The sequence below is a fragment of the Mya arenaria genome, chromosome 4 (assembly GCF_026914265.1).
Source record: "Mya arenaria isolate MELC-2E11 chromosome 4, ASM2691426v1".
Lineage (NCBI taxonomy): Eukaryota > Metazoa > Mollusca > Bivalvia > Myida > Myidae > Mya > Mya arenaria.
The window spans coordinates 37,493,742-37,506,932 of record NC_069125.1 but is presented as its reverse complement, the minus strand read 5'-3'; the positions used below and the strand labels follow the sequence as shown (position 1 = coordinate 37,506,932).

Sequence of the window (13,191 nt, the reverse complement as noted above, 5' to 3'; positions counted from 1 at the left end):
AAGTCCTGTTAGGGTGCAGGCAAGAAGTCCTGTCAGGGTGCAGGCAGGAAGTTCTGTCAGGGTGCAAGCAAGAAGTCCTGTAATGGTGCGGGCAAAAAGAATGCAGTCTTACTTGTGTTATTTTGACCATAGATGATATCAGTCAATAATATCATGGTGAAATATATTTGGCAATTAATACCATACAGAATACATGTATGATTTTATGGTTTATAAGAAGAACGTATAATTTTTTCAAAAGATATAAATTTGACATGTTTGTTTGATATTAATCCCAAATTGCATTACCATAAACCATCAAACTTACTCATGGTCATTAAAAAACACATGTTTTAAACTTTCACTCATATGAGCGATTTAGGGCCATCATGGCCCTCTTGTTGTTTTTATTGTTAAAAAAAGAGAGTCTTATTATGGTCTGTCTGGGATTTAGAGTTTTTCCCATGATTAAAACCGTACGTCTGGTCTCATGATTGTCTTTTACAGTATTTTCGGTGATTGAAGAAGACAGACTTGGAAGTCTATTATTAAATGAGAACTTATTATGTCTGGCTTAAACGTCTGATACTACTTCTTTCATAAAGTAAAGCGTCACCAAATCCTCAAAATCTTAGAAACGCAAGAAGTCTGGGCTGTTTGTTTAGGAAAATTTTAGCTGTTAAAAGGAAGAGTTAAATGGCTTTCCTCAGGTTTTGCTTTTTTGTTTGAAGATTTATATTGCGCTTCGATGGTCCGGACTTGAAGGCAGTTTAGCAACGTCCCTATCTGAGTGTCTGAAAAATGTCGCTAGATCCGGCTAGGGGGTATTCGTTGTTGAAAGCTGGAGTACCGTTATTGAAAACTAAATACTCTTCAATGATTCGTAATATCATAAGTTATTTATTGACTTGAAGTGGGCTTGTAAAAAGTAAGTGAAAGGAAATAACATTTGAGAAAGCTTATTTTTTACTCAGACATTCGTTTAAATTGTTTGAAATGGGTGTTATATTGTGTTTGCTCTTGAAAGTTAAGAGCTTATGAAGTTGAACACAGATTGATCAGTTCGGTTTTCTAAAGGTTTCGGGAGAATATAATCAGGCAAGTTTCCTTGTTTTATTAATTATTGATAGTGTTTATTGTAAATATTAATTAGGTAAACACTTTATTTAAATGTAAATGAAGTTTTAGGAGTTGATAATTTGAAATATTTAATTAACATATTTATAATAATTATTCATTGATCAAGTATTGAATCCCGATAAAGGGAATATTTTATTTGACCAATTTACCATATAACTATATTTTAATGAATTATTTAGCAGTATAAAAGGCCTGTAATTTCTTCAACTTGATTGGCACCCATTTCAGATATTAATAAGGTGATGATAATCTGTATTTTTATTTTTTTCCAAAGCAAAAAAAACTGAGGCATTGTCATTGCCTTGTTGTTGTTGTGAGAATTTTAGTCATCTGTCTATTTAGGGGCCAGTCATGGTCATTGATAAGCATTTTTATCATGTTGTCTGAGGTCCGAGTCCTTGGTATTACACTTGCATTTACTTTTTCTTACAAAACAATTTACATTCTTCTCCAATATTTACAAGATTTGGCTGTTCATTTGCTTAAAATCCTGACTAAATTTGATAACCATTCAGATTAGTGTTGTCATTTTAGAGTAATGGCCCTTGAATGGTCAATACGATATGTACTGCACTCCCAGACATGTTCACGGATGTTAGTCTAAAGTTTCAGACGACGTGGCGCTCATGGGCATCATGTTTTACAAACATCTCTTATTTTCTTACAATCTTGTGTTGCTGAAATGTGAAAAGAAAAGCAGGTTATTGCCCTTTATAAAAAAGTAAAATCTTATGCAGTAGTAATTAAAGCTGTCGGCTATAAGAAAAAAGGAAACGCTTGGCGCGCAGAGCAAAAAAAAGAAGACAATTTCCCACACTTTTGATGGTATGTTGTGTCTGCTTGTTTTCCGAAGATAACACATATTTGCCACTGAATTATGCTAACCGAGTGATAATCAAATGTGACCCTCTCTTTGACAGAGCCCCAATAACATATTTGTCACCCTGGTCTCTCGGCCATCAATCTTGATAGACGATAAAACCAGGCAATCAATACCGCGATGGCAAATGCAAGGACAGATAATCATGTTTAATGTGTATTTGCGTTTAATCCTCTTTCTACTCGAAAGGATGATAGAGTATACTACTGTTTACAAATAAACTTAGCAAAACGTGATTGTTATTTAGTTAAGCATTCGGCACGATCACAAAGTTTTTTTGCATTGAAAAAACAGTTTAGTTGTTAACTGCCTCAACAGCGGCTTCAAACAGTCAGTTTCAAAACTATCTTGTCATTCTTTCAAGCCATTAAAGCTGCGATTTTATTGGTCAGCGCAAGTGATTCCAATGTTAACTGTATGTTTATGGTGTTTTGCTGGATAATATGAGCCCACTTTTGGTAGTATGTTTATTGCGATGTATGAATTTAATCTATTGACAGGCCAATGATGTTGCACTTGATTTGAATTTCGATTTGGGGATTTGGGCAAGCTGAAGTTATGATCATTCAATGCTTAAAAATAACTAGGTGCACTTGCAGACAGTAGCATTAATCTGTTGTGTTTTTTATTACATTTCTATGTGCTGTGTGGTGATTGAATGTCGGTGTGCATTGTGGAGACTGAATGTGGTTCAGTGTGGAGACTTAATGTGTGCAGTGTGGAGACTGAATGTGTGCAGTGTGGAGACTGAATGTGGTGCAATTTGGAGGTTGAATGTGGTGCATTGGGAGACTGAATGTGGTTCAGTGTGGAGACTGAATGTGGTTCAGTATGGAGACTGAATGTGTGCAGTGTGGAGACTGAATGTGTGCAGTGTGGAGACTGAATATGGTGCAATTTGGAGGTTGAATGTGATGCATTGGGAGACTGAATGTGGTTCAGTGTGGAGACTGAATGTGGTTCAGTGTGGAGACTGAATGTGGTGCAATGTGGAAACTGAATGTAGTGTATTGAGGCAACTAAATGTGGTGCAGTGTGGAGACTGAATGTGTGCAATGGCCACGACTGAATGTGTTGCAGTGTGGAGACTGAATGTGGTGCAATGTGGAAACTGAATGTAGTGTATTAAGGCAACTAAATGTAGTACAGTGTGGAGACTGAATTTGTGCAATGGCCACGACTGAATGTGTTGCAGTGTGGAGACTGAATGTGGTGCAATGTGGAAACTGAATGTAGTGTATTGAGGCAACTAAATGTGGTGCAGTGTGGAGACTGAATGTGTGCAGTGTGGAGACTGAATGTGTGCAGTGTGGAGACTGAATTTGTGCAGTGTGGAGACTGAATTTGTGCAGTGTGGAGACTGAATGTGTTTCAGTGTGGAGACTGAATGTGGTGCAATGTGGAAACTGAATGTAGTGTATTGAGGCAACTAAATGTGGTGCAGTGTGGAGACTGAATGTGTGCAGTGTGGAGACTGAATGTGTGCAGTGTGCAGACTGAATGTGTGCAGTGTGCAGACTGAATGTGTGCAGCGTGGAGGCTGATGGCTTTTTTAAAAATAAAGTATTTTTCAGTCAAGTCAAGAGTGTTTTCGGTCCATCTTTTGTGGCACTGTCTTGCTCCTCAAAAGTACGATCATTTGATACTTTAAGATTAATTTCAAATCCTATTTGATTCCACTATTATCATCAGAATTTTGTAATTCAAAGTGTTGAAAGATAAAGTTTAAGCTTATACTGTTAAGGTCAGTGTTATTTACATGATTATTAGATCTTCTCACATCTCTACATTAGGCTACTAAGCAAGCTGCGAACATGCTATTCTACACTTTAATTCACTCTCGTCAGTATCAGTGTCGTGTGCTGGACACTTGAGGAATGGCGAGATTATATCCAACCAACAACACCATTGGCTTATCTACGTTAAGCACGGGCCAGCTTTAATCGTGAAGATAATTCCTTCAATTATGGAATTTTAAGACGTTTTTCGTTGATTAATTGCGTGACTTTGTATACCCTAGGCTCAGAGGATAATTCGTTCCTAGGAGTGTGGCGATTGAGAAAGTGAGTTTAGCTCGCCATTTCCTGCACACATCTATTGGTCCACCGGATAAAACATAAAGTTTTTTTTACTGCAAGCATGACAAGCAAATCTTTAGATGATTGTGGTGCACTCGAGGCTAATGTTTTGTTGGACAATTATACTTCATGATTACATTTCTCCATTGAAAAGCTGTACTCCATTGGATTTAATTTGTCATTTTGGGTAAGTTATTTAAATTGACATTCAATCATATTGGTTAAAGACTGTTTAATACAGAAGTTATGTTTTTACTACTGTGTTAAAATTTGAAGTTTAATCTTGTTGCAAGCGTTAAAATTATCTAAAGTTAATCAAAATTGGTCCATTTTTCTGTAAACCGATTAAGAAGTGAAATTTGTTATAAGACTAGAAATCCACAATAATGGCTATTACGACGCTAAGCCTTTCTGTATTTGGAGCTTAGTCAATACATCCTTTATAATAAAGTTCAATATTGCTTTTCCATGTTTTACCATGACCGTTGACACGAATAAAGCAGTTTTCAATATGGGATTAATTTATATCCGAGACAGTTAATTCTTTTTAATACTGCTCTGTATCTTTAGAGGCACTATTGATCGCGTAACACCGAGAGATTTGCATGGGTAAATATGCTTCTTTTGATAAACGATAAATTCGATCTTGGCAGCGGAAGATGATTAAAGCCACGAGCTCCGCGATACATCTTCTATTGAACGATATCAGTGCGGTGTTATTGTTGCAGCGTTTGTAGAAATCAAATTAAACAGACAATCTGACGTGCTTCGCCGATAATACAGGATGAAATGAAAACTTAGATGTATTATTAAATGTGCACGAATCTGATTGGATCAATAGTGAAATTTAGCACTGCAGTGTATCCTTTAGATTGTCAGAGATCGTCGTGGGTGATAGGAAGTTATAGCAAATGTTAAGAAGAAAAAGTCATGGATGATTAATACTTTGATTGCTGTTAATTAACGTAGTGCTATCGTATTACGAACATTAATTTATTGAACATTCTCGTCACATTGGAAAAAAAATAAATATGCAGTGTCACACTGAAGGTGAAGAAATAGAATGAAAAAGGAAGAAAACATGTCAGCTAATTTGCATAAAGATAGGGTCGGTGGGAATATGCAAATGAGCTTAGAGACTGAGACATCAGATTTACATAATGAAAACAATTCAAGAGATAAAGTGGAGGGATGGGAGAATGAAATGGATTCAGATGACCAAGGTGATACGGTCGGTGAGGTCAAAGCAGATGATAACAAGTCATTGGAGAGTGTTAATACACATGCGGGTAATGGTAATAAACACAACGGGGAATTGCTCTCTGTTGTGCTGCCAGAAGCATCCAAAACATTCAAAGTTACACCAGGAGACTGTGGAAATGGTGATAAATCAGTTGATGTTGACACAGGTAAACATTTAGATACTGCTTGTGATGTGGCTGAGTGCAGTGAACATTTAGAGGACAATATTGAAGATTTAAAAGCTAAAGATGTAGGGGACAGTGGTCTATTCGGCTACTCACCAAAAGATGAAATTCAGAGTTCTGAACGGAATACAAAAGTGACATTGAAGTGGACTAATATTAATAATTCTGTTAAGGCTGGAAATGTGGAGGAGGATGAAAAAATTAAGAAGCAAAGTGTTAAAGGAGTGACAAATGATGGGAAAAGCTCTTCTGTAAACCATGAAACTATCTTAACGACAAAAAAACTGAAATTAGAATCTGTTGTAAATGGAATTAATTCGCAGAAGGTAGGCCATTATAATGTGCAGTACTGTAGAGAGGTTGCTGTTTGTGAAAACCTTTTTTCACGAATTTTTGTATTGACCATTTCCGCGAGATAAAGTATTTTTTATTGATCATGATGATTTTAATCACTTTCTAATAAAGCCAGAATGATTTTCATTTTATTATTTCCAAAGTTAAAAGTTCACCAAGCAACTGATAGCAAATCAAATTATGTGACATTTTCCAGAAAGCTACAGTAATTCGTTGCATGCATGCGGAGCTTAATTTGCCAAGAATGTTATTTCCTTATGTCATTACATTACATTCATTCTTTGTTGGAAATGTACTCATTAAAACATTTTATTTGTCCTTAATCTTTGATGAAAATTAATGTCTCCAGATTAAAGTCAATTTTTGCATACAAAGCCATTCTTCAGTCATTTAATTGCTTGTAGCAAAATTGAATACTGGAATTAAAGGCACATAAATGTCTGTCTTGCAGAATGATAAAAATAATTTTAACGTAAATGTTCATTATTCAAAATAGAAGTGTTTAGATACAATTATGCTTTAATAGGGGTGAATGCGAAGAGGTTCTAAGTGACATTAAATAAAGAAGAAGATAGAAACTTTTTGCTTCCAGCCCTCGTAAAATAAGTAAAAATTAAATATGAAAGTGAGTAAAAATCTTCTTTTGGAGTACTAAGAAATGAAATAAAAAATGAAGGCAATGTAACTATGATCTTTCTACAAAAGTGCTGAAAATAAATATGATTACAATTTTGAAATTTGATTCAAATAAGTGAGGAAAGAAAGAGAGAGGTTGGAAAACGCAATGTGTATGTGTACTTGCATGTGTAGTTACACATACATGAACAAATTCCAGTGAAGTTTAAAAGCCAAAAAATCTACTCTCTGCGAAAACTCTTTATAAACTTGAACTTTTGTGGGGTTAATACTGACGGCCACAGGCAGTTAAACCTTGTGCTTTTCGTTCACGCCCTTTTAAAGTTGAACAATGAAAACTTTACAAGCATCAAGTGGAACATGTTTTAAAAAAGGAGTTCACATGTTTTGTAACCAATCTAATATCATTATATAAAGTGGCCTTAATTAAACGATGTCAGTTGAGAATGGTTAAACTGAACAGCCATTTCCCACAAAAGTTTTGTGTGTTTATGTGCTATATGTGGAGTAAAAGCTGCCAGCGGAAGACATTTCTAGTCCCCGAGGATTTTTATCATAATGATGAAATGGTCTGAAGGATGGCTTTATGCGTCCATGGGGATTTCTGTTAAAAGCATTGAAGACGGGGCAAATACATTAAAGAAACAGGGTTAGGTCTCCTGTTAAAGAAAATTATGCTTAGTGTTTAAATATTCATGAGCAGGGTCCGTGACAGCGTTTTTATCATTAGTTAGAGATAATTGAATTAATATAAAAAGGTGAACCTCTATTTTAAGTGCTCGTAGTTTTTAGATGTTTTAAAGATGAAATGTGTGGACATTTAGCAAGATTGTACATAAAAACTAATTTATTTTTATTCTACCATATTTGTCCTGATGGACACCCATGTCATTATCAGACTCTCTAGCACTATTAATCTTGTACAAGTTTGTTAGTTATTGATGGTGTGTAACCCAAGAGTAGTTTGCTACTGGGAACAGGTTTGCTGAAAAGAAAAACAAAAAAAATGCCAATATTATGCTAAGGCCTAAAAAAAAAAAGTCCGTTTCTTGTTACTTTTTCAACCCTATATTATTTGCGACTGACTCAAATTCTTTTATTGCCAAAAAAAAAACAACATGAAAAAAAACACTTGTCAAAAAATGTGGTATCGAAAATTTTCAATCCCAATGTTTGCTAATTTCACAACTAGATATTTTTTTTCACCAAATGGTGCATAATTTCTTTGTTTCAAATGACAATGAAAAAATACCCTTTTGACACAGTAATTTCACATGCCTTATTTAAAAGAAGAAGAAAAAAAACACCTACCTATCGACCTGTATCTTTTTTGGCATGCAACTAGAAACAAACCCTTTTTTAGGCTCAACATCTCTTGAAGTTTTCTAGTCAGATTTTTAAAACTTTCTAGTAAGGCCAAAAAAAAAAATTGTTAAAGGTAACCTTCCCAAAATTTCTAGGTAGGGTAGGTAGGGATTTCTTTTTTTTTTCTTTTTCAAAATCTGTCGTAAGTTCAGAGTGTTTTCTTGCACATAACAGTCATTCCTACATTACTGTCATTGCCTGACTTTGTTTTATCATATTAACAATAATTCTGATTAAAGTCTGCATTTATCTGCCCTTCGTAACTCTCTATTCGCTAACGAATATTTTTTTTGCTCAGAAATGGAAAAAAATTGTTAAGGTTGGCGCATTTTTATAGGTAGGGTCGGGTTACCCGAAACAGACATATTTTTTTTTAAGCCTTTTAAATCATGTTCCAAGTCCTGGATATAATGTACATCTATTAGGGCACCAGTCTATAAGAGCGAAAACAGTAGTTGTTCAGAAAGCATTGCCTGAGCATTGTGAAACAAAGAGCATTGTTGGTCTACCTTGCTACACAAGTAAATGAGGGTAATACAATGGCATAGAAAGTTCCATCACTCTGGCTAAAATATCTTGGAAGTTATGTTCCTTTGATAACTGAGAAAAAAAGCCAAGCAGTAAGCCTCTGTCTTGGGATGGGAAATGACTGAACTTTAAAGATTATTGAAGACATATTATAAAGCAGTTAGGCCTGTTGCTAGCTTATCATAATCTGTTGGTTGGAATGTTCTGTTGATTTACGAAATGCATCATAATGCATGATGTTATTTAATACCTCATAATATGTGCAGGATAAAATAGAATTATGTTGTCAACCTTCAACAAAGTTTTTCCGAACATTTTTCCGACAAATAATGGACCAGATACTGCCAGCCAGGTTACGTGCACACAAAAAAAGTATCCTGGCTATATTTATTTCCGCTGCATGACATATAAGACTTAAGCCTGTTTTAGTGTAAAAGTAATGATGTTAGCAAAATTTATGGTTGATAGGAAGACATGAAATTTGGCCATTTGTTTGACACCAAATTTAGGCAAATATTATTCATTGGATATGGGAAGGTTTTTGTGGGATTTTTTCTGGATTACTGCCATTTGACAACAAGATTTTCGAACCTCCACAGCCTTTTTTCCCTAATCCACAGCTTGTTAGCAGGCATCTAATTTATAGAGTAGGATTTAGTAAGTGTGCATAGGAGCTTTTAAATTTGATAAATTACACTCATCATTTGTAAATTATCCATATAAGGGAAGCCGATTCAGCCAGAGTAAGCTATGTTTGTATATAATCTTAAACGGTTTACATCGGTTTTGAATACTCTTCATTATTATTACAGTGGAGGTGATAAGATTCCGCATAATAAGAGCGGTGTTTTAGAAACGAGCTAATGTCATAGCAGGATTCCCAGTGTATTCCTAAGGTTTCACGCATTCCTTGGACACGCAGTAGTGTAGATTGATTTTCAGTCGGGGTTCTTATTGACAGGAATTACCCGTGATATTCGTTTAGGGTCGCTTCAAGTGGACCTCTTCACCGTTCACCATATTTGTGTGTCGAGTATGTTTGTAGACAGATCACTATTATGAAATAAGTGACTACTTTATTAGTCTGAATGCCTGGATGACAGAATTAAGTTGCGCAGTGACTATCTTTGGCATCTCGTGAAACTCGAATGATTTTGGAATATACTTAAGAATATAGTTTAAGGTTGTTCCATGACAGTTCCATTGTTATGAACCGGCTACTTTCGGCAATCTGATAAAGGAACTTGAACAATATTAAGTCTTTGAATATACTTTTTAGTTTTTAAAGCATACATGTGTTATTGCGATATGTCACTGTTTCTTTTAATATTTCTTTTTGGTGAAGAAATGTAAATGTTTGTTATATATGTTATAAGTGAAATTTTAAATTCTTTATTTTTGAATAATAATTTGACTTGAACAAATCTTTCGGGATATTCTGTTTGTGTAAGTGGAAAGTTGGAAGCTTAAAACTATTAGTTATCACTTTACTACCATCAGAACTGGAATCTTATAACTTAAGCTGTATAACAGGGACTTAGACAGCGATTGTCATATTTGGTAAATACTGATTTATTTTAACCTTTCACCTTTTGAAATAAGCTTGCAGTTGATATGAATCACCTTTAGTGATTTTTCTGGGTATAAATTAGTAATGGTGTTTGTTATAAGGCAATGTGAAAGCTGGAAGCTGCTTGTTGACCTCTTGCTGAGGATCAAACCCATGACGTCTTGCTGAAGATCAACTCCATGACCTCTTGCTAAGGATCAAACCCATGACCTCTTCCTGAGGATCAAGTCAAAGGACTTTTGCTAAGGATCAAACCCATGACCTCTTCCTGAAGATCAAGTCCATGACCTCTTGCTAAGGATCAAACCCATGACCTCTTCCTGAAGATCAACTCCATGACCTTTTGCTAAGGATCAAACCCATGACCTCTTCCTGAGGATCAAGTCAAAGGACTTTTGCTAAGGATCAAACCCATGACCTCTTCCTGAAGATCAAGTCCATGACCTCTTGCTAAGGATCAAACCCATGACCTCTTGCTGCGGATTAAACCCATTAACTCTTGCTTCGGATCAAACCCATGACCTCTTGCTGCGGATCAAACCCATGACCTCTTGCTTAGGAGGTCAAACCGATGACCTCTTCTTGAAGATCAAGTCCATGACCTCTTACTAAGGATCAAACCCATGACCTCTTCCTGAAGATCAAATCCATGACCTCTTGCTAAGGATCAAACCCATGACCTTTTCCTGAGGGTCAAACCCATGACCTCTTTCTGAAGATCAAGTCCATGACCTCTTGCTAAGGATCAAACCCATGACCTCTTCCTGAGGATGAAGTCCATGACCTCTTGATAAGGATCAAACCCATGACCATGACCTCTTCCTGAGGATGAAGTCCATGACCTCTTCCTAAGGATCAAACCGATGACCTCTGATAGTTAAGCTCTAGACGTTTATTGGGCCGTTCATGCTTTCGTTCGGCTGTGTGTCTCTTATCTCAAAGGTCAAGGTCAAAGGTCAAGGTCACACTCAGAGGTCAAGGTCACACTTGGAGGTCAAGATCACTTTGAGGTCAATATCACTTTGAGGTCAAGGTCATGCAATATGGCTGAAGAGATTTCATAGTAATTATTTGTGTCTGAGCTGTGATTTTATCACAGAAAATTGCCGAGATATATTTGGATAAATAAAAATGTCACCACACTGCAGATCTATATGTCAGAAACTACACTCTATTGTAATATACAAATACCTATCACAACGAGAAGGCCATCTCAGGGGCGATTGTCACATGTCTGTGACAGCTCTTGTTTATGTAATAAATACTTAAAATAATTTATGTTGTATGTCTGTGAATGTTTTGTGTTACATTGATTGGTATCAACTATTAAATAGAATGTCTGGTGTAGCATTTTGTCAGCCCGAGTATCAACAATAGCAACAATGCCGCAGGGACGATTTGAGTTTCACAGTGCTATTTTCAATTGAATACGAGTATAAATACCAGTCGGTCACTTGGGAAATACAATGTCGAATGTAAATGAATATTGGATATAATAGATAACATGATCGTCGACAAGGGAGAAATATACCACATGAAAGATGTATCCGTATCAAGTGTAATCATCAAATATTGATGCGGAATTACATCGAGTCTGTCAGATTTGTGAACGACTGATGGGATTATTATGTTAGTTCCGTGTCTGTGAATATCAGAAGCTTCAAAGTATCTTTGTGGGAAATGTTTGTTTTTGGAGTAATGGAAAAACAAAAAGAGAAAAGACGAAATAGAAACTGTTATTTGATGTCATTATCTTTCTTAGTTCATCTGAGTTTTTTATCAGAACTAAAGTCACAATGTTTGTAAAGTAGTAATAGTCATCATCCCTTGGTGTCTTCCCCATCATCATTGGCATCAAATGCCATTTCCAATGTTGTCACCAAGGCTATAAGCAATGCTGTCACCTGAAAAAACTTAATCTTTGCCATAGCTCATGAAAAATTTAAGATGATCACATGAAATTTAGTTTATTGGCCTTTTGGCTGCATTATAGCCTGTCCGCATTCCCCATGCAGTGTTAGGAAGAATTTAGAAGCCAAAAGGGGCAAATTTACCCTCATTATTGAACAAGGTTAAGCCAATGAGAATAATTTAGCCACCAAAAAGTGTCTGTGATCTGACATCTAAAGCATTACACAACCATGAAGAGGGAAGAAAAAAGAAGTCAACTCCATGTAATTCCCGAGTGGGTGGGGGTTTATGAGCTTCTGTGCACCTTATCCTGGTCCAGTTTCAATGTGTCAACCTCAAGGGAGGCTGAGCCTATCATTTTAGCTGATGATAATCAGAAACATGATGGTCTGGATGAAAGTCTAGCAAATTCCATTGCTCTGCCTTTTATAACTGTCAAGTTCTGAGAAAAAAATGGTTTTCTTGACACTTGTGGTTCTCTAATGGGAATTAGTTATCACTATTACCGTCATGATTCTGACCTTTGAAATGTTTAATTAAAAAAGATTCCTATGTTTCAATAAATTCATCATAAATGACATTAATTTGTGAAAGAAAAAACTCATTAATGTTTTATGCTGGCTTTTAAAAATTAATTTACTGTTGCTGTTTCTAGGGTCATAATGAAAAAAACACCTGCCTGATGCAGTCATTTTTTGTAGAATTATTTAGGTTCAAACCGATCAATCATATTCGTATACATGAAAAAAAGATGCAATTGAAGTGATTGGGATGGGCTTGCCTAACAGGTTTTGAATATGACATATTATACATTGGAAGGCAATATTCACCGAGATTTGTGTTCCTTCTGCATCTAATGAATACATATATAGTTTTTACTGTTATTGAATTGTTTACCAATGATCTTAGCATTTCAAGGTTTTGAAGCGTTGAATTATTATGGCTTTTGTTCCACCCAAATGGTGAGTTTCGAATCAAGTGCAACTGCCATTGCCATAGAACCACAGACTTGATTTGGCGTATTCTGATATGTATTACATGGAAGTTATCACTGAAGAGATGGTCTAATTACACAGTTACGCATCCATACATGTACAACTTGTTTTGGTTTCACTTCAACCGGCCAATGAAATTGTAGCTTTAAATAAGGTTCCCCAAAAAACGATGGCAAATGAAGATTCCCTGAAAGGTGGTAACTGACTGCCCGACGTTGCTGTTTTGGTGTAGATATTTACTGTTTCTTCAGTGCAAAATGGCATTGGCTTTCTTGCTTTGTTTAACTGACTGATGAGTATGTTTTGGTAAGTTTATTTGCCAACAGCT

General features: G+C 35.8%; 1 protein-coding gene across 3 annotated transcripts in view; it reads left to right on the top strand.

Moving 5' to 3' along the window:
• The window catches only part of LOC128230573 (autism susceptibility gene 2 protein-like), a 121,755-nt gene that overhangs the window by 44,274 nt on the left and 64,290 nt on the right, over positions 1–13,191 (top strand). The window contains exon 1 of one of the 3 annotated variants that reach the window (XM_052942978.1): positions 4,924–5,830. The exons of 1 other annotated variant lie outside the window; for it this stretch is intronic. In XM_052942978.1, coding sequence (XP_052798938.1) covers positions 5,141–5,830 — 690 coding nt within the window. In that variant the 5' untranslated portion in view covers positions 4,924–5,140. Of the gene's footprint in view, positions 1–4,923; positions 5,831–13,191 lie in introns of those variants that run through there. One more of the 3 variants, XM_052942979.1, reaches the window with a different exon arrangement.